We start from the raw sequence: 21,272 nt of genomic DNA on the forward strand, positions 1-21,272 counted from the left end.
TGTATTTCTGCTGCAAGGTTTTCAAAACCTACTCGAATAAAAAAAACAAAACACAACAACCCGCTGTATGAGCAGCAAGGTGGTTTTCTCAAAGACAATATGAAGCACTTAAAGAGCATTTGAAGAAGTTTTTGATGTGAATGTTGGTGTGGAACATGGCCTACATGAGAGGCATGTGGTGGTCAAGGACCACTGTAAATGTACGGTGCAGGTTTAATGCTCTTGAAATCTAACAAGAGCAAATCAAGCACCCAAGTTTACAGAACGTCTAGAATCCTGAGATGTCGTCAGAAGCAGGCAAGAGCTGTGTCTGTCTTTGTTTCTGCAATCTACATGGCGCTCATTTTTTTATTTGATTTTCTCTTTTCAAGAATATACCATGAGGGTAGTTTTGTCTAGTCACAAATATCCAACTTTTTTTTCTTAAAGGAAATCTCCAGTGGAATTGGTACCTGTCTTGTTCAACATATGACATGGATGTCAGTCATGTGTCATGTTTGAATTCTTCATCTTATAGTTTTGCAAAAGGTTTTTCCATAAAAAAAAATTAAAAAAATTCCCAGAAAGATCATTGGCTAGATTGAATGACTAAACAGTAATCTGGACTAAAGGCCTGCATATACATTATAAGAACATCAGCCTAACAAGCCAATAAATGCAGGCTCGGACAACAGTCTAATGAGAGATACGCTGCTCCTGAGGAGAGGCTCTCTAACGGCTCGCTCTCACTAGCAATTAAATTGGACGAATGCAATCAGATAAAAAAAAAAAAAAAAAAAATCGGATTGCATTTGGGCCAATTTAATCCTATGAGGGTGTGCTCAGTGGCGTTTTTTTCCCCAGCTCCGATCGCAGCATGCTGGATTCGGATCGCATGCATCGATATAAGCCTATGGGTGAGTGTGAAACATTGCACTGCACTCGGATATCACCCGAGTGCAGTGCAATTCCCACCGATGCCAGCAACAAAGGAGATGGAGAAATTGATTCCTCCGTCCCCTCTGCACCTGTGCGGTGATCCTCTCAGTGCAAGAGGATTGGAGCACAGAGCACTGACACTCGGATCACGCTCGCAGCAGAGCAGGAGCCGAGTATCATTAACATATCGCATCCAATGCTCTCGCATCGGATGCCATACGCTAGTGGGACCCCAGACTTATTTACAACATTAGAGCGCTCATCAAAGCCACCGCACCTGTGTATTGAACAATCGGGAAAAATCACCATCATTTATGCCACAGCTATGTTTTGTGCATGGAGTTGAGAAAATGTTTATTTGTTCAACCACCAGCCCACTTCTATCTACTGTGTTTGATCACTTCTGGCACTGGGACCTGCACTTATCAGTCACCTGACCTCATTGCGGCAATGCCCAGCAAGCTATGCTTGCAAATTGCATTATGCATTAGATAAACTGAAGAATTTAACATCTGTATTAAAAAAACAAACAAAAAAAAAAAAACACGTTGTCAATGCTACTGAATTTGCTTGGCAGAAAATGTATCTCACCAAGTCAACTAGACTGATTTTTTAAAAATCAGTGTATGCCTTTAAATCTCCCAGCGATTTATTTCTGCTTTGATCATATACAGTGTGTGTGTGTGTGTGTGTGTGTGTGTGTGTGTGTGTGTGTGTGTGTGTGTGTGTGTGTGTGTGTGTGTGTGTGTGTGTGTGTGTACACACACACACACACACTTATATGAAAAAGTTTGGGCACCCCTATTCATCTTAAGCTTATTGTTTTATAAAAATTGGTGTTTTTGCAACAGCTATTTCAGTTTGATATATGTAATAACTGTTGGACACAGTAATGTTTCTGCCTTGAAATGAGTTTTATTGTACTAACAGAAAATGTGCAATCTGCATTCAAACAAAAGTTGACAGGTGCATAAGTATGGGCACCTCACCAGAAAAGTGACATTAATATTTAGTAGATCCTCCTTTTGCAAAAATAACAGCCTCTAGTCGCTTCCTGTAGCTTTTAATGAGTTCCTGGATCCTGGATGAAGGTATTTTTGACCATTCCTCTTTACAAAACAATTCCAGTTCAGTTAAGTTTGACGGTCACCGAGCATGGACAGCCCTTTTCAAATGATCCCACAGATGTTCAATGATATTCAGGTCTGGGGACTGGGATGGCCATTCCAGAACATTGTAATTGTTCCTCTGCATGAATGCCTGAGTAGATTTGGAGCGGTGTTTTGGATCATTGTCTTGCTGAAAGATCCATCCCCTGCGTAACTTCAACTTTATCACTGATTCTTGAACATTATTGTCAAGAATCTGCTGATACTGAGTGGAATCCATGCGTCCCTCAACTTTAACAAGATTCCCAGTGCCGGCATTGGCCACACAGCCCCAAAGCATGATGGAACCTCCACCAAATTTTACGGTGGATGGCAAGTGTTTTTCTTGGAATGCTGTGTTTTTTTGCCGCCATGCAGAACGCCTTTTTGTATGACCAAACAACTCAATCTTGGTTTCATCAGTCCACAGGACCTTCTTCCAAAAAGAAATTGGCTTCTCCAAATGTGCTTTTGCATACCTCAGCCGACTTTGTTTGTGGCGTGCTTGCAGAAATGGCTTCTTTCGCATCACTCTCCCATACAGCTTCTCCTTGTGCAAAGTGCGTTGTATAGCTGACCGATGCACAGTGACACCATCTGCAGCAAGTTGATGCTGCAGCTCTCTGGAGGTGGTCTGAGGATTGTCCTTGACTGATCTCACCATTCTTCTTCTCTGCCTTTCTGATGTTTTTCTTGGCCTGCCACTTCTGGCCTTAACAAGAACTGTCCCTGTGTTCTTCCATTTCCTTACTATGTTCCTCACAGTGGAAACTGACAGGTTAAATCTCTGAGACAGTTTTTTGTATCCTTCCCCTGAACAACTATGTTGAATAATATTTGTGTTCAGATCATTTGACAGTTGTTTTGAGGAGCCCATGATGCCACTCTTCAGAGGAGATTCAAACAGGAGAACAACTTGCAAGTGGCCACTTTAAGTAGCTTTTCTCATGATTGCATACACCTGGCTCTGAAGTTCAAAGCTCAATGAGGTTACAAAACCAAAAAAAGTTCTTTAGTAAGTCAGTAAAAAGTAGGTAGGAGTATTTAAAACAAAAAAATGATAAGGGTGCCCATACTAATGCACCTGTCAAATTTTGTTTGAATGCAGATTGCACATTTTCTGTTAGTACAATAAACCTCATTTCAAGTCAGAAATATTACTGTGTCCAACAGTTATTACATATATCAAACTGAAATAGCTGTTGCAAAAACACCAATTTTTAAAAAACATTAAGCTTAAGATTAATAGGGGTGCCCAAACTTTTTCATATAACTGTATATATATATATTTGTTGGCACATGTTTGCGTCATCAATTACCTATATACTCAGTTCACCTCGTTAGTTATCAATTGTTATGACCTTTCCTTTAACAGTCAATAAAATTAAAAGAAACTGTAGAGCCCATGTATCAGACCCTAAAAAGTGTGCGGATTGTTTCCCGTTTTATGTGAATAGGGCTGCAAAATTTTTTCTGCTATATCCACAGGTAAAATCAACACCAACTATTGTAGCACATGAACCTATACCTTGTGCAAAAAGGAGACTATGAGGATGAACAGTAACTAACACTGGAAAGAGGACTTTTCAAATGTCTGCTGTTTGCACAGTTGCCACAGGACTATCACAATTTGACAGTGATTTATTTTAAAGGGTGTTCGTTTTAATTTACATAGCGATGGCAGAAGAAAGGCTTTGATTTGGAGAAGCACGATGGGTGAGGAACCTTTACACACGTTTCGTTGCTAGAATATCTTTGCATATAATGCATACCATTCAGAAGAATACAAAGAAATCTTTGAAGTGATCTCCCTCTGCAGGATCTTTGGAAAATCAAGTCAGAAAAATGTATAATGACACAAACCTGGGTTATCAAAAGTATCTTTTTATTATTTGCTGATAGAAGTGCGTGAACGTCAACAGTTCCTAAGGCTATAGATAGGTTTGCATAGTTAAACCTGGTAAACAGCATGCACATAAAGGTTCTGTATGACTTACATAGCCATACAATGGGTTTTCCTTCCAACTACAAAAGAGACCTGGAGGATTTATAGAACAGATTAACTCCTTGCTTGGCAAATGGCATCACTACATATATCATATACAGATTCTCTTCTTAGTCTGCTATACTGGAGGTTGAAATGCTGAAAGCTGCTTTCTTTTCATGAGTTATGGGTTTCCTATAACATTGGTCTTATTGTAAGAAACATTCAATATCCAATTTCTCACAAAGACAACCCCATTTTAAATCGAAGAAGTGGGTCCGACTTCTCAAACCCTTAAAGTTCAGCTACTATTCACTTGGACATTCTGCGGCAACATATACAGGGATTACAAGCCAAACACTAAAAGGAAGCTTGCCACAAAATGAGTGTTCAAACCAAGCAGAGGCGCTCAGTGCACCCTTACCATGGACAAGCCATTCAGTGCACCTTCTCACCTACTTATCTGTGCCCTTCTCTGACTTAAGTGACAGCTCTGGCTTTACAGAAGTAATAGGGACCAGAAAGCACCTGTGTGCTAGGTTTGAACACTCATTTTGTCCTGAAAACGCCCTTTAAATGAATTGACAGCCAAGTAATGCAGGAACTGGCCAGTTTTCCATTTTTGGCCCCCTTTATGATATCCAAATGAGACAAGGGAGTCAGATATCGGTTTTACATTCAGTCAACCCTTAATTATTTGGTTATGACTAGATGGGAGCAATATTCTTAAAGCCTAAGAAAACATTTCTCATGTTAAGTCTACACATACCAGGACCAGGATGAATCCTTGGGAGTGAGAACTTGTACTGGACCCAACCCATTTGCATTGTTTATACTGACTTGTATATGTACGTGTAAAGTGGCACAAATGTTACTCCAGTATAGAAGTCCTTAAAAGCGAACTTCACTGAAGGAATTACCCCTTTTTCAGCCCCCTTACAGGGTTTTAATGATCCCTATACGCTACATGTGTGCGTTTAAAAGTCTAGTTAAATTCTCCCTGCCTGTGGGTAGCAGACTAGTCAGAGACCTTTGTCGCTCACTGCTACAGCAAGATGGGATCACACCCACAGCAATGTTTACTACCCGCACATAGGGAGAGCCTGGAGGATTTAATATCATTTACTACCATTAAAATGGCACTAGAGGGGCTGATAGATCACTCCTAATGCCTCCTAAGGGTAAATCCTGCTGACAGGTTCCCTTTAAAAAGGTTTACTACAGTTTCAGCAAATAAACTGTATTCACTATACATTGAAAAGTTGTTTTCTTCCAGTGGATACAAAAAAATGTAAAAGTTTTACTTAATGACAAGAAGCAGAGATCTTACCAACTGTGAGAAATTAAAATATTAAAGTGTATTAGAAAACCGTATAACTTAATATGTATAAAGTTGTTAAAAATCTTTATGGGTCATTTCTTCGAGACATTTCTCTTCTAGTAACATCCAATATTGTAGCAATTAAATTTCCAATATAGCTCGTCATCAACCTAAATGTAAGTCTGTAAGATTTTAATCAGGTACTAAAACATTGGTTCAAGTCCTGGAGCACCCATTTTAGGCAGCATTACATCCCCCTGTATTGCTTGCCCAGAATGGAGCTTTCAATGCCTTGACAGCAAATAAGAACTCCGTGGCTACTATTTACTGGTGATACGTTACATTCACTATGAAGTGCAGCAATCAAATACCAGGGGATGGAATAGGTTAGGATACAAGGAAATCAGGCAGTGAAAGTGATGTGGTTTTTACAATCAAGCAAAGCAACATTTTCAGTTTTGATAAACTTGCATAAAACATGAAAATATTTTTCCCTTAAGAGCTTTTTCATTTCTAAACAGAATTAGGACCTCCTGTAGATTTATTCCATAATTGCTGGAAGATTCATCTTCGAAAAGTTCTACCTGATTCTGAAATGTAAAATATTGCGTTCTTTTCTTCTCTAGGAAGCCATCTTCTTCTTGCACTCCACAGAGCAGAACACCATCCCCTCTACTGGCATGAACTTCTGGCCGATCAGACACTTGCTGCAACAGGAGCACAAGAAGCAGTCGGATGAGGCGTGCCAATGGAATCCACTGTAGCTCACGCGCTGAACTTCTGGATCAATGGCATTGTGGCAACCTTGGCATGTCTAAAAGGAGGAAAAAAGTTAAGCCAGTCACAAGCTGTCTAAGATTATCTCCAGGGACAAAGTGAACACATATACACATCAATGTAGGCAGCCAGACCTTTACCTAGCTAAATGTACCATAATTCTGGCCACATTTACGCCCCAAAAAATAGCGGTCTTCAATGATATGCACCATATTTATTATGTGGGAAGAGAGAAGATAAGATCCAGCAGTATAACTCATGCCTTGTTAACATGCATCGTCTTTATTCTAGACACCTTGGAATAAATCATACAAGAGTTAAGTCACAAACGCGTTTCAGAGTCATGTTCTTAATCATTGCTATGTATGAGTCCTACTGCTGGATCTTGGCTCTTCCTCCATTCATCCTGCTGTACTCCAAGTGTTCCGTGCAGCGTGGAACGTGCCTGACCGGCATAATATGGAAATATAGGTGAACTGACTTAATAAATAGGAAAACTATGAGTCTCAGGCTATGTGCCCACGATGCAGAAATGAAGCAGAAAATTTCTGCAGCATTTCTGCATCTCCCTGGCAGAAAAAACGCATGCAGATTGTGCATGCATTTTTCCTGCAGAATACATGCGGATCCACATGCGTTTCCGCATGCAGATTGACAAGCGCTTTCCAGGCGATAGCATCACTTGGAAAGTGCTTGACAACTAGGTCACACTATATAAATCCATGCAAACAGCATGGATTTATACAGTGTGACCGTAAAAATGAAAACAACTAAAGCTATACTCACCCCCGAGGCCCCAGCGTGGCTGCAGCGCTGCTTCCTGGCTGGTTCCCGGCTGCCGGCATATCGCGAGACAGAGCGGTGAAGGGCCTGCGGTCACATGACTGTGACGTCACCGCAGGTCCTCAAGCGATGCCGGCATTCAGAGAGAAGACGCCGGACAGGTGAATATAAACTTTATTTGTTATTTTATTCTTTTTTTACAGGTACAAATGGTACCCAGGTCTGGATGAGAGTCTCCTCTCCTCCAGAACTGGGTACCATCCGCACATAGAGACGCATAGAAGCCGCTTGTACAAATGTACAGTCGCGGTTTCTATGCAAGTCAATGGCGGGAGTTCCGCTGCGCTTCTAAATAATTAAATGACATGCTGCGGATTTTTGTACGCAGCATAAATGCTGCGGAAAAATCCGCAGCATGTGCATAGAACATGCGGAATCCCCTTGGGGACCATGGGGTGCGGATTACCTAGCGTTTCACAAGCGTTTACGCTGCGGAAATTCCGCAGCATAAACGCTTGAAAAACGCTACGTGGGCACACAGCCTCAGGCTACATTAACAAATACATTTTACATTTATATGAAAATGGAAAAGTGTCTCGTGTCATGCATGATTCAGCTGATTTTTTTTTCTCATCTATTTTTTTTTCCCCTCACTGAATCGGGTAGACTGCCTAACCTAATTATTTATCTATAAGCAATGGATCAGTTAGAGACGGATTAACCAGAAATGGAAAACCAAAATAAAAAGTATGTCTTGAGTTTCTCATCACAGATCCTTATAGACTTTAATGGCGGAGTTTGATCAGCAAAATTAATGAGAATCCCAGTCTCTCGGATCGGAAAGATGGATCACTTTTTAAAACTGGTATGGTACATGGATCAATGAAACACAGGTCAGTGTACACTGATGTGAGAGTAGCCTCAGAGACCCTTTCCTTCTTGTTCGGCAAGGAGACATGGCCTTGTTGCAAAGGGTATGACTTACCGCAAAGGGAACACCGGTGACTAAAAAATACACAAAATTTCTGGTGTAAATTTCTGACACAAAGTAAGCTAACTAACGGATGGTGTAAACTTTGATAAACCCAGTGAATTTTAAGACTGTCTAGTCTAACAGCATAAACCACTTTCATAAGCTAGTCTAAGTTTCCATGCATAGACATTCATAAATATGCCCCATCATTTCTTTACAGATACAGTCTGGCTTAAGCCTGCACTAAGTGGGTTTAATGGGAATGTGTTGTCAGAAAATTACCTATTGTTTAAAATCAGGTTATGAAAAAAAAAAAAATATATATATATATATATAATTATTTAAAAAAAATACACTTAAAATATCACAATTTACACTTCTAATAAAAAAAATAAAAAAATATTCAGAAATCTTGCAATTTCTGGTGCTCTGCTTACATATTCATCGGTATGCTCTTATGACAGCTCACTGACCTGCTTCCTATTTTACATAAATGCATCTAGTAGTGCGGGGCTAGGTAAAATAGGAGGCAGGTCAGTGGAGGCACAGTGATGAGGGGCAGTACCCCGAAACACAGTGTCTTCAAATTGAGTTTCTGGTTCTGGCTTTTATCCCAAGTCATGTGACAAGGCTCGTTAAAGGGTCAAACCCTTCAGTTTTTAAAGTGGCACTTTGCACTAACTCATAGATTGTTATGAAGCGTGATCGAATGCATTGCAAAAAAAATTGCAAAGCCATTCCTTGTCATAAAAAAATTAAAACAAGAATAAAAAAAATTCCACTGAATTTCAGCCTTGCCACAAAATGACCTGCTTACATCATCAGTGATCTTCTCCTTAGCTCATGAGAAAGTGTAGAGAATAAAGCAGCTGATGTCAATTTGTCATGTTCACTGATTTATTACAGCAGACTGATTGGTTTAAAAGCGGGCTGGTGCTTGTAATCACACGCATCTTCTGTTAACCATGGTTACCTCCAATGAAAGGCATGCAATCATCATGGCTTTATAGGCAAGGCCATTGCGGACTGCAAGATTGCCCCTAAATCAACCATTTATGAGAACATCAAGAACTGCAACTGCTGTGAAGAAGGCTTCAGGGGACCCAAGAAAGTCCAGCAAGTGCCTGGACCATCTCCCAAGAAGGATTTAGCTACGGGATTTGTTCAACACTGGTGCTGAGCTTGCTGTACACAAGATTACATGGTAGCAGGCAGTCAACACCCACAAGAGAAAGGGATAAGAGTGTTCCTGCGCGGACACTGTGCTCCTGCGGTGCAAGAGTTGACATGCAGGGTCAGATTCAATTCAGGCAGCACTTACACTGGAAAAAACGGAGCGCGGCCGATCAAGCTAAGGAGAGGTACGCAGCATGCTGATTGGAAGGGACTAAATGGGGCACCAAGGAGCACTTATTTGCATATGAAGTAAAGCTTTTTTTTTCTGATAAACTAAAGAAGTGAAATCTATACTGCAAGTATGAGTTTTATAAGGGCCAAGTACCCTATAGGACTGCGCAAGTGATTTAAATAGAGTTTTCTGAGTGACAGCCTCCTTCAAAATAGTATGTGTGCCAAATCCAGATAATTGCATTTCACCGTTATGAAGGCACTGTTACATAGAAGTCTTTTTTTAAACTATCGTATAAACTGACACAAAGATGTAATCATTTTTCCTGCTACAAATAAAACTAATTAAAGATCTTTCTATGATCGCAATGTGCTGTCAGTTTCAGTCAGGATGTAATATAGCAGATTTTAACAGCCTTTAGAAAACTACAGAAGACAGTTTCAATTTTTTTCAGGATTAATAAAAGGAGTCACACGGTCTTACCACGGCATGATTTTTCACATAGCAAGGCTTGCACACTGGCTTGTCATTCACCATCACATAAATTTCTCCAGCCAGGACACAGTCACAGTCAAAACAGCAGAAGTGCTTCAGATGCCAGTTTTGTCCTTCTGCTTGAGTATATTCATTGCTGAAAATCAACTAATAAGAGAAAAAATATAGAATTCTGTTTATGGTGCTTTATCATGTAGTATAATGTTACCGGTTTCAAATCTGACCACTAGATGTCACTGGATCCTTACTTTTTAACTGATGATTTCTGCCACCTAGTGTAAGTTTAGGAGAAATGCAACAAAGTTTTAGCGACTGAAAAGCCTGTAACATGAAACTACTAGATAAATGTCGTAGCGTCTTCAACCTTGATGTTAATTTCTATTAACAGGTAAAACTGCAAAAATCGTAATTGTTCTTATGCATTTATATAAAACTAATGATGGTACTAAATTATTGCTATGCTATTGAAATATACATATTTAGCATAAATCACTGATCAACTCTGATAACTATAGTAAACTAGCAAATGAAGACTAGAAGTTTACAGCCGGGAGTAGACTATACACTATAATGGTACAATGCAGTTTTTATATTACACAGCAACGTTCCTCTGTTCTTCACAGGAAAAATGAATTGCTTCTTGTTACTAACATATTCATAGTCGATAGACGTTCTATACAGATGAATACGGATGGTCTTCGTTTTGGAAACATGCAGTAAAGATTAAGCCTGTGGTGCACAGAGATTTGCTGAGAAGTAAAGGAATAGCACACTAACCATATCAGGTATTTTAGTCAGAACCAGCATATCATGTATATTGCTGCTGTGTACCACACATTGAATAGGTTTTTTGTCCCCACTTTTGGCTGCTTACACCTATGGAAGGCAAAGGCTCTGCTCTTCACCAGGTGTTAAGCCAATCTCTGCCAACAGAATATGGAAATATAGAAATGATTTGTGCCCACACCTCCATATTAATTTTTTTTAATTAACAGAACTCATGACTTAAATTAATTCCATCCATGTAGAAGACAACGCTGCTGATGACTCGAGGAAGATTGGTTTTAATTAATGAATATTAAAAATAGATAGGACTGAAGACACTGCTCATATACACAGAATGACCACCAACTTCTGCCAGAAATCATCAACTGCCTAGAGGGGAAGTTACAGACACCGGAGCAGTGCGCTGGTTAAACACTCTGCTACCTCGCTGAACAGCTCCATAACTGCAACAACTCACTTTATGAATGAAACAGTAATTCTGTAGTCTGCCACAACTGCCTTTTAAAGGCCACAGCCCCACTATCAGTATTCGGTCAGTATTTTTTCTCAGGAGTGGGAGCTAAAACCAGGTGAGGAACAATCAGAGAAAAGGTATAATAGAAACAAGTCACCAATTCTGCATTTAATCACCCACTCCTGGTTTTGGCTCCCACTCCTGAGAAAAAATACTGACCAAATACTGATAGTGGGGCCGTGGCCAAATACATCAAATACCCTTATAAAAAAGTACACTTTATCAAAGATAACACTTTAAGAAAGAGGCCATAACTAACTACCCCAAGGCACATCGCAACCAGACAAGCCCTGCAGCGATTGGTGCATGGGATATGTAGTATTATATGGTGGCCATTCAGATGAATGACCACCCATGTAATAGAGTTCCAGGCCAGCAGAATGGAAGCTGCTTTAGTTCTGCAACTACAGCTCTATAGAATGGCTTTATATTCTGGCTCATGGGGTGAAAAGTCAAGAACTAAAGCTCCATAATTGTGGTGACTTTAGCAAGCTACTGTCTTACAAGCTCTATAGTGATGGAAGCAATATCTAATAAATAAAAGCATTCCTTAAAACTGTATTGTTATTAGGATTGCTGCTTAAAGGGATTGTACCAAGTTTGGATGTTATCCCCCAACCACAGGATAGGAGCTGACTTCCCATTCGCAGGGAGACCACCGCTGGAACTCCCACCAATCCCGAGAACAGGGTTCCATGTGAACAGAGTGGGGGTAGAGCATACGCACTGCCGCTCCATTCATAATGGGGCTACTGGAGATGGACAAGCACTGCGCTTGGCTGGTCTTCGACACTCAAACTAAGAATGAATGCTTGATAAATCACCACTCCATTTACAGGTGGCCCCGTTCTCAGGACTGGGGGAGGCTTTCAGCGTTCAGGAGGTTATCCCCCCATCCTACGGATAGAGAAGAACTTCTAAACTTGGCTCAAGCCCATTAAGGTATTCTTCTACATACAAGTCGTATAGTAGGTGATAGATTCTGTATAAGTGACCATGAGATTACCTCATCGCACCCTGCGCACCGCGGCTTCTCACTGTCACAGTAATGTCTGCCACAATAGAGTTTTCCCTTTTTCCAGAAGTAGATCATGTCTACTAGAAGCTCACTGCAGGTGTAGCAGACAAAGCACGAAGGATGCCACAGCTTGTCATAGCCGGCCCGCTCAGCATACACCGCAGGGTCACCTTCCTTCATGTTCTCCTTGCACCGGAAGCAGTACTGTGGACACAACAGAAAACAGTTGATAATAGAATAGATCTTACAACAAAGCACAGGTAGATGAGATTTAATATAGAGCAATGGGAAGGAAGCTGGAAGCCAAACCACAGGACTGTCAGTGCTAGATACAGAGCATGCCTGGGAGCGTGCCAACAGAAACATATGCTGTCCGGAAACCTACATGCATCCCAGCTCCATAGTGCCATGTAGACAGTGACATGGACCATCAATCAGCAATGCAGGGAGGCCTTCTAATCCTGCTGTGACAGGGATTGAGAAGGCATGCCACAGCTATTTCCACAGAGATCCCGAATGTCCCAACACTCCCTCTCTACGCAACAATAAAATGCTAATTAACAATCCAATTGTGAGTCGGGTCACAGTGCATTCTTCGCCCTCTCAATCTTTTAACCCTTCCCTGCCGTGACAAACATCCCATTGTCCGCAGAAAGGAACGCCTCTGATGGAAAGATTGCCTCAGCCGTGGCTTTTCCCATAACTGGAGATGTGCTTGTGACGGAGTTTTGTGAGTAATGAACGTTTTATGACATATGATTCACGTCCAAGCATGGAGCCGTCAGAGTAAATACAAGCAGAGTGGGCTGCTCGGCACAGATAACACAGGAACCAACATCGCTTTTCCACTTCACGTTTGCTGCCTTTTACATCAAGTCTGTAGAAGCTTAAAAAAAAAAAGCAAGGTTTATGCAAAGAATTCCTGACCGTGCACCATAAATTAGGAGAAAAGGATTTGGAGTCGGTGCTGTAAGCAATAGCTTCAGAATAGCAGACTTTCTGGCACAGACAATAAAATACAGAATGGAGACGTCTTTAAGAACGCACACTAAATGTCCCCTTTACGTGGCTCGATAATTAACTAGGTGGGCATTTATATTAAATATAAAAAGCTTGTTCCCAATCACTGGCCTGTGTTAATATGGCAGCCAACAAACAAGCTGAGCACCTTATCATCAGATCTCATCGGCCCACCCGAGTGCATTGCTTCTGCTGCCTGTAAACTGATTAATAGAATGATCGTTCTCATTGTGTACAGGTCGCAGTAACCTTTGAAAAAGGGCCTTGAACGTAATGTTGATCAATTTGTTATATCGTTCATTGGTGCCGATTATGCCCATAAGAAACCAGCTTTAAGGGGGTTGTCCACTCCTTTTATATTGAGGACATATCTGATCAATATCGGGTGGGATCTGACACCTTAAACCCCTCCACGCCCCCTGATCAGCTGCAATCTCCTCCATCAGGGGCCATCATAAATAGTGCAAGGAGTGGACACCACGGCGCCATACACCATTTAGTGGCCATTGCCAGGTACTGCAGATCAGCTACTATTGAACAGAATGCAGTGGACATAGGCCATGTTCACACATCATGTTTTTTTCAGTCTTTTTTTTTTCTGCAGCAAAACCTGATCTCTTGCCAGGTTGTTCAGGATTTTTCTTGCTTTTTTGCTTGTTTTTTGGTGCATTTTTTTCACTGTTCTTTTGTCTCTTTTATGCTTGTACTTTAAAGTTCAGTGGAAAAAAAACGTATTCTGGTTTAGGCACACAAAAAAAAAACGCTGAAAAAAACCCCACTGAAAAACCTGACACCTGCGTTTTTCTTCACCACCCATTACTTTCAATGGGTGAAAAAAAGTTGAAAAAAGTAACATGCTCTATTTTTGCAAAAAAACATGCAAAGCCCAAAATCCTGAACAAAAAAAAAATTACATGTGTACATGCGATTTCTGGAATCTCATTGACTTTGCTGATACTGTGAAACGCAGCTGAAAATTTGCATAAGAAAAATGCATTAAACAACGCTGAAAAAAACATGATGTGTGAACATAGCCTTATAGTCCAGGTTTTCATTAGGCTGCATGTAAGCTAGGTGCTGCTGTGAATACTTCACATGTTCTTAACAGACAGTTATCATCTGCAAGGCTCTGTGCCCACACAATATCAGAGCCATTTGTGGGAGGTAAAAGCTTTAGACGTATATACCAAAGCACATGGATATAGTGACAGTCTAGAGAGGAAAAAGGAAAAAAAAAAATAGTATCACGTGGCACCTTCTCTTTTTACCTTCTCTTGCAGTGACTCTCGTATGCATATAACCCAATTGTAGGCTATAAGGACACTCTTTTGGCCTCTGTAGATATGAGAGAATCACCCTGGCATATACCCTATACGTATGGTTCTGGTAAAGTGCAAGCACAGTCATAATGGGAGAAGCAGCAGTGCAGTACATACAAGAAATGATACTACAGAATGGTACTGAATGGAAACCGCCCTATTTTTATACACTTGTGTATTACATTGTACCTTCGTAAAGTGCTACGGAATATGTTGGTGCTATATAAAGCAGGAGGAGAATCAATCATTGTGGTCTATTTGACAGCAATTTACAGCCAAAACTCCATAGACAAAGTCAGTCACTGTAGTCGCACTGATAAACACTTGGTGCGACTACAGAAAGTTGGATTTCTTGGAGGCTGTGCTACACTGGGCTCCGATCTGGCCAGCCTGCAGCAAAGTGAGGGGAATACGACTCTCTACTATACTGAGACTACAAATTGGAGGTAAAAGTCAGGCGGCTAAAAACCAGAGAACGGTGTACAGCTGACTAAGAGACCTCCCCGAAGCTGTGTATTGAAGAATGGCTGCCAACAATATGAAAAGCTAGGAATGAATTAACCTTCCAGTGAACTGCACAGATTCATTGTATATGAGCAGTTATGTTTTTCCTACAAAGTTACTCTTACGGCTTTGTCTCCCACACAGTGTAGAAGCCAATTATCGCAGAGAAGAAAACAAATGGCTTGTAAAATATTTTTGGGAAAGTGAAATCTACTAAAGCAGACCAATGACGGACTCTTTGAGCTGTTTTTAGAACAGACTAGTGTAATCTACTGCAAACTCGAGGTCAGGCTTTATGGGGTCTGTCATTCAGATGAGCATGCATGTGCTTTCAAATAGGAGAATGGAGCCACTCTCTGTCAGACACTTCTGGTGGCTTATACCCCCAGAGACTAAAAGGATTAGGTGCTGCAAGGATCATACCTTCCCCTAACATCATCTGTCAGGGAAGAGGCAGGACACTGCGACACACAAAATAATTGGCTGCGCCCACCAGCTTTCCTGTAATGTGTATGGGCACCATTAAAGTGTTTGTCCCATCTTCACTCTTCAGGAGCGCACTGTTTCCCTGCTTGAGGACAGACTTTGAACCAACAACATGGTTGAGCCACTGGCCCGAGCTGTGCGCTCTCTGATGCTGCAAGCAGATGCAGCTTTGCCTTGGAGGAGAGAAGTTGTACTGAAGCTGGCGTGATCTTGTCAGCTTCAGAGGAGCGCTTACAAGCTCTACAGCAAAGAGCTGGCAAGACCTGCGCTCCTTGCCTAGGAGACCGGCCACCAATGATAGACTGCATTGCTGGTCGGTAACCCAGGCAAGGAGCAGTAAACAAAAGTCCCTCTGTCTTTGAGAATAGAGAGGATATTTAATAAGAGGTAAATTGCAAAAGGAGCTTGTAATAAAAACTCTGCAATTTTACCCAATTAAGAAGATGAGAAAACCTCTTAAATCACATGAAACAAGCAAGATTTGCCCATTCAGCATGGAGTAAGATAAAAGGCAATGTTGGGTGACATAAGAGTCATCAGATGTAATGCTATGTGAGTAACTTACATAAGTCGATCCCGATGGTGCAGCTGCCTTGTTTTCCACATTCTTTACAGTAGCAAGTGTGCTGCGATTTCCATTGTCTGGCTTAGCAGCCTCTCCAGCCGGTGTTCCCACTTCTTTAGGCAGCTTGATATCTCCAACACCAAGGACTTCATTTTTGTAGGTCTTCACAAACTGCTCCATCTGCTTCACTTCGTTAGGAGACAGCTCATGACACTTCGAAGGATCCTGATCGTGAGCGGGCAGCTGCTTGGCCAACTGTTTCTTCCTGTACTGGGCTCCCTCCGAACCAGCTACAGGCTGCTTGTCTTTTGGAATAAGTTCCATGTAACGCCTGGCCTACAAAATAAACAAAAACAGGGGTTAATAGAGAGAGAATAAAATACCGCATACACAATAAATGATGCCAGACAGTAAGAATGAGTGATATCGACATTATGATCTTTTACATATCACGATGACAGGATGGCTGCAGCTCCTCCACTCAACATAAGGCTTAGGCATTGCAGTAGATTATATAATCTATGTTTCCCACTGCAGCACGGTTTATACAGACTATCAGTTCAAGGCACATCTTCTTACTCTGCAAAGGATCTGAGCAACAATATGGTAATCCTGAAATTGCATGCTTCATATACCTCTTAGTAACGATGCACCCCCCCAGGCTTAGGTGTAGGTACTTACCAGAGTTTGGTTCTGCACTGGTGGTGCCCATTCATAGGTCACAGTATTGATGGACACATCTTTCTTTGCGGCCACTGGACTAGTCAGGATCATTACATTCCTTTTGTAAGTGGGAATGCCATCTGTTTTCAGCTTTGCAATCATAGCTGTGTATTTTGTGTCCTCGAACAGCCTGCCAACTTTACGATCATCTTCGTTGTTTGATGGAACATCATGTTCTTCTTGCCCACATTTGCAATTTCTACAGATCTTCCTACATTTCAGAAAACATGATTAGTCACATCAAAATCGCATCATAATGATGACCGAGAGAAACACTTCTTATTTTAAAACAGAACATGCATTTTGAGCAAATTCACATGCTAAATATTACAATATTAATGTAGTTTGTCAATATGACTATGTATACAATTTTTAAAATGTTCCAGTAAATCTAAAATATAAAAAGAGTATATTGTATTTGCAAATCTTTGCTCTAAATTACCGATTTCACACAAACTCCTATAAGTGAGCCACTGATTTAAGATTTATTGGTTTGGCAAAGCTCCTTGAGAAAAGGTATGTAGGTAAAACCTTCTCCACCAGAAAGAATGCTGTCTCTCTAGTGCCACCTGTTGGGCTAGCCTTGCAGCATATTATATTAGGATATTTAGTCAAAAGAAAAAACAGCTAATTTGGCAACAGTCTCGGTATAAAGTCAAAAACGGACTTTCAGAATAGCTACCCCTATAGGTTTCAGTAGAGAGACAGCCTTCTTTAACCTAGCATAGAAGTAATTTGCTTGGCTTCTTAAACAATTATAAGAGTAATTAAACTTTTTTTCTTTTTAATAATTATGTCCAGCATTAAAAGTTTTGGAACTTTGCAAATCACTTTAATGTCATCAGTTCTGAAAAAATATAATTGTATGGAAGTGGCTTCTAAACCCCCTGAATCTTCCCACCTATTTGCCAGCCTTTAGATGCATTGATATCAGAATGTACTCATTTGGAGTACAGATGATGGCAGTGTAAAGGTCAGTTCAGCACTGGCGTTTCACTAAGGGCGCATTTAGCTTTAGACGTCCATGTAAAATCGGTCTCCGATCGGATCTCAATGCATGGACTGGCCGCGGATCTCCAGACCAGAGCATGACAGCCTCATAGAAATACATGAAGCTGTCACATTCGGGTCAGGAGAGCCGCAGCCAGTCCATGCATTGCGGTATTTTGAACCAATTTACATGGACGACTGAATGCGCCCTAACTCTGGGGAGAAGCTGCTGCAGCAGATTGCTATGATAATAAACATAACACTCAAGAGGAGACAGGTGCTGTCCCTGACGATAAGCACAACAAGCAGGAGGAGGAGACGGGCGCTGTCCCTGACGATAAGCACAACAAGCAGGAGGAGGAGACGGGCGCTGTCCCTGATGATAAGCACAACAAGCAGGAGGAGGAGGAGACTGGCGCTGTCCCTGATGATAAGCACAACAAGCAGGAGGAGGAGACGGGCACTGTCCCTGATGATAAGCACAACAAGCAGGAGGAGGAGACGGGCGCTGTCCCTGATGATAAGCACAACAAGCAGGAGGAGGAGACGGGCGCTGTCCCTGATGATAAGCACAACAAGCAGGAGGAGGAGACGGGCGCTGTCCCTGATGATAAGCACAACAAGCAGGAGGAGGAGACGGGCGCTGTCCCTGATGATAAGCACAACAAGCAGAGGAGGAGAGGGGCGCAGTCCCTGATGAAAAGCACAACAAGCAGAGGAGGAGGAGACGGGTGCTGTCCCTGATGATAAGCACAACAAGCAGAGGAGGAGAGGGGCGCAGTCCCTGATGAAAAGCACAACAAGCAGAGGAGGAGGAGACGGGTGCTGTCCCTGATGATAAGCACAACAAGCAGAGGAGGAGGAGATGGGCGCTGTCCCTGATGATAAGCACAACAAGCAGAGGAGGAGACGGGCACTGTCCCTGATGAGCACAACACTTGGAGGAGGAGACGAGTACTGACCATGTCACTTCCATCATCTGTATTCCAAATGAATACATTTTGACATCAATGCAGCTATAGGCAAGCAAATAAACTAGGGAAGAGCAGGAGTTTGAAATCCACTTACATGCATTTATTTATTTTTTAAAGGAGTGAAGACAAATCTACTAATAAATTGATTTGCAAAGTTTCATAATGCTCCATATTGGACAAAATCATAATATATCTATCTATAATTTTTTAAGCTTAAAATGTGAATCTAGATTTCAGCTACCCTCACCATTTATGCGACATACACTGTTGCATATAAAATTATATAATTTTATGTTTCGTTCATTTATAATCTCAAATTTTCGTAGATCAAATTCAAAAGTGCCTTTGGAAACGTAACATAGATACATTATGAAAAAAGTATCATAAAACTCAAATGGGGTATTGGAAAATTCAGACAGTTGTAGATTTCTGGGAGTAAGACAGAGAACCTAACAGTCTCTTACGAGAATTCCCAGATTATTAGCGTTTTATAAATTATGATGATAATGACTTGGAATATATAGCTCTTCTTCAAGGAACAGGTCATTTGACATAAGTCAACTGTTACATAAAGTCTTGGAGTAGTCGCTATTGTTCAGGATATCTCGACCTAGTTGTATAAATGTTATCAATGTGGAAAAATCTGTTTTCCGTTAAGATGTTTAGTGTCTCAGAGACCTATCACATACATGGCATATTTTAGCCTTCTTTGGATACAATTTGTTTTTTCATCTGAACACTAGCCATACTCTGAATTATGGACAACATTAAGAAAGATTGAACAGTCTGTATTCTAAATCTGTTTTAATAAAGACATAGATTATTACTTTCACAATAAAGCACTAACCTATCTAAGGAGCAGTTGGTGCGCTGCTTAGCATCAAGGCGAACATCTCAACAGATGGACTGAAGAAAGTTTTACAAGTACTGAAGTAGAATTGCCATTTTCAGGTTTTCTTTTACGGTCTTCATATTATTTAGGATAAAGTCTTAAAAGGTTTGACCACTACTGGATAACCCCTTTTTAACAGGGGTCAGGTTCCTTATAAAGGGGTAAAGCTGGCTAAACTCACACAAGATAACACTCCCACAAATCTGCAAACTTGGATTGGCCAAACATTTTTATTTTAATGGAAAGGCTTTATATTATGACTATCAATAACATTTTTATCATAGATCATAAAAAAGACTTCAAAAGCTACTTTGGGTTCTGTCCAATCCAGAAATTATGATTTGTCATGAAATACATCTATACAAATCAAGTCCACTTATGATTTGTGCAGTGTTAGAGCAGTTGGGCTGAATGAAGACCGTGACAATGCGAAAGAGATGCAATACTCACCTCCAAAAATGAAGTTCAAATCCCTCACATTTGTCTTTACACTTGAAGCAAGGAGCTCCAGACCCCTCTTCATGTCCTAATGTCAGCTAGAAAAAAAACAAAACAAAAAAAGTTATTCAGAAATTCTATATCACATACTATAAAAGGACTACAAGATGCACTTTGGCCCCAACTCACCAAAGCTTTTAAGACAGCATTCTGGCATAAAAAGCTTTGAAAAGTAGCAAAATTTTATGACTTGGTGTTTTCATGCCAGTTTTGCCCAGCTCCACCAAAATGGGCAGAGCTGAGACGGAAGGGCGCGGCATCACAACTTTTATAATTCATGACTAGCTTTAGCATTCTTGACCCCAGAAATCTTACTCCAGTCCTTGACTAGAGCAAGATTTGTGGCAAGATATACACCACTTCTCAGACACTCATGATTGGTCTTGATGAATCAGGGTCATTTTATTGAGCTTGCCTCCCTGCTCTGCACGGTGAGGTATGAATTGTCTGCCCAATCATTAAAGAGGTTGTTTCATTTTCAATCTTCAGGAGTGCACTAGTCCCCAGCCTCACAGCTATCTGATGGCTGATGTCTGGTTTAGGAGGATGGGTGTGGGTATAGAGGTACCTCATACAGTGGTGCCATGCTGCAATTTCCATGTATTGTGGTCAAGACATCCCTCTTGCTCGTTATACTAGACCACCAGCATGTTTTCACTACATTGAGTCCTGCTCACAACCTTTCTGAGCAGTTGCTCACTTAGAGACCTTTGGTGGCCTCTCTGTTTTTTGCTCACAGTACTGCATACTGTGGTAGCTCTGGAAGAGAGAACTTGGAAGAGTGAGATGTTGGTGTAGAAATTATCCATGTAGTAGTGGTAACTCTGATCTAGTATCGAGTTTCCCAATTTCCACACAGTTTTCCTACACACTCTCAGGCTAGGGGAGCATTCAGTGAGTGTAATCAGAGTTTCCCTCTCTTTAGATACCCTAAATCTGGGTACCCAGAAGTACTCTTGCACAATTTATACATTTTGACTCCGTATCTTGCCTTCTTACAGTCAGCCATTTTTTTGCCTGTATTTAAGCTGACCCTACGCAGATGTCCTTTTTGGGGAATGTAGCATATTTGTTGCACAAGTGATCAGCCTAACTATTAATAAGCAGTCACAGGTGGAGCTGTCTCAAGGTGGACTCTGTACATTTTCATTACAATGTAAAAATTTGAAAATGGCCTCAATCTGTCCAGGTCATAGTAATGCGGAAAATTGTAGTGTAAATTTCTATATTCCTCAC

At 41.0% G+C, this 21,272-nt stretch overlaps 1 protein-coding gene across 1 annotated transcript in view; it reads right to left on the minus strand.

Moving 5' to 3' along the window:
• Nucleotides 1-3,930: 3,930 nt before the first annotated feature.
• The window catches only part of TES (testin LIM domain protein), a 59,588-nt gene continuing 42,246 nt past the window's right edge, over nucleotides 3,931-21,272 (minus strand). The window contains exons 2-7 of the mRNA XM_073651917.1: nucleotides 19,989-20,074; nucleotides 16,641-16,893; nucleotides 15,960-16,295; nucleotides 12,054-12,269; nucleotides 9,736-9,894; nucleotides 3,931-6,185 (exon numbers count right to left, since the gene is read on the minus strand). Coding sequence (XP_073508018.1) covers nucleotides 5,994-6,185; nucleotides 9,736-9,894; nucleotides 12,054-12,269; nucleotides 15,960-16,295; nucleotides 16,641-16,893; nucleotides 19,989-20,074 — 1,242 coding nt within the window. The 3' untranslated portion in view covers nucleotides 3,931-5,993. The remainder of the gene's footprint in view (nucleotides 6,186-9,735; nucleotides 9,895-12,053; nucleotides 12,270-15,959; nucleotides 16,296-16,640; nucleotides 16,894-19,988; nucleotides 20,075-21,272) is intronic.

Source organism: Phyllobates terribilis, unplaced genomic scaffold, assembly GCF_046119375.1.
Source record: "Phyllobates terribilis strain yellow unplaced genomic scaffold, ASM4611937v1 Scaffold_11__3_contigs__length_659146591, whole genome shotgun sequence".
NCBI lineage: Eukaryota > Metazoa > Chordata > Amphibia > Anura > Dendrobatidae > Phyllobates > Phyllobates terribilis.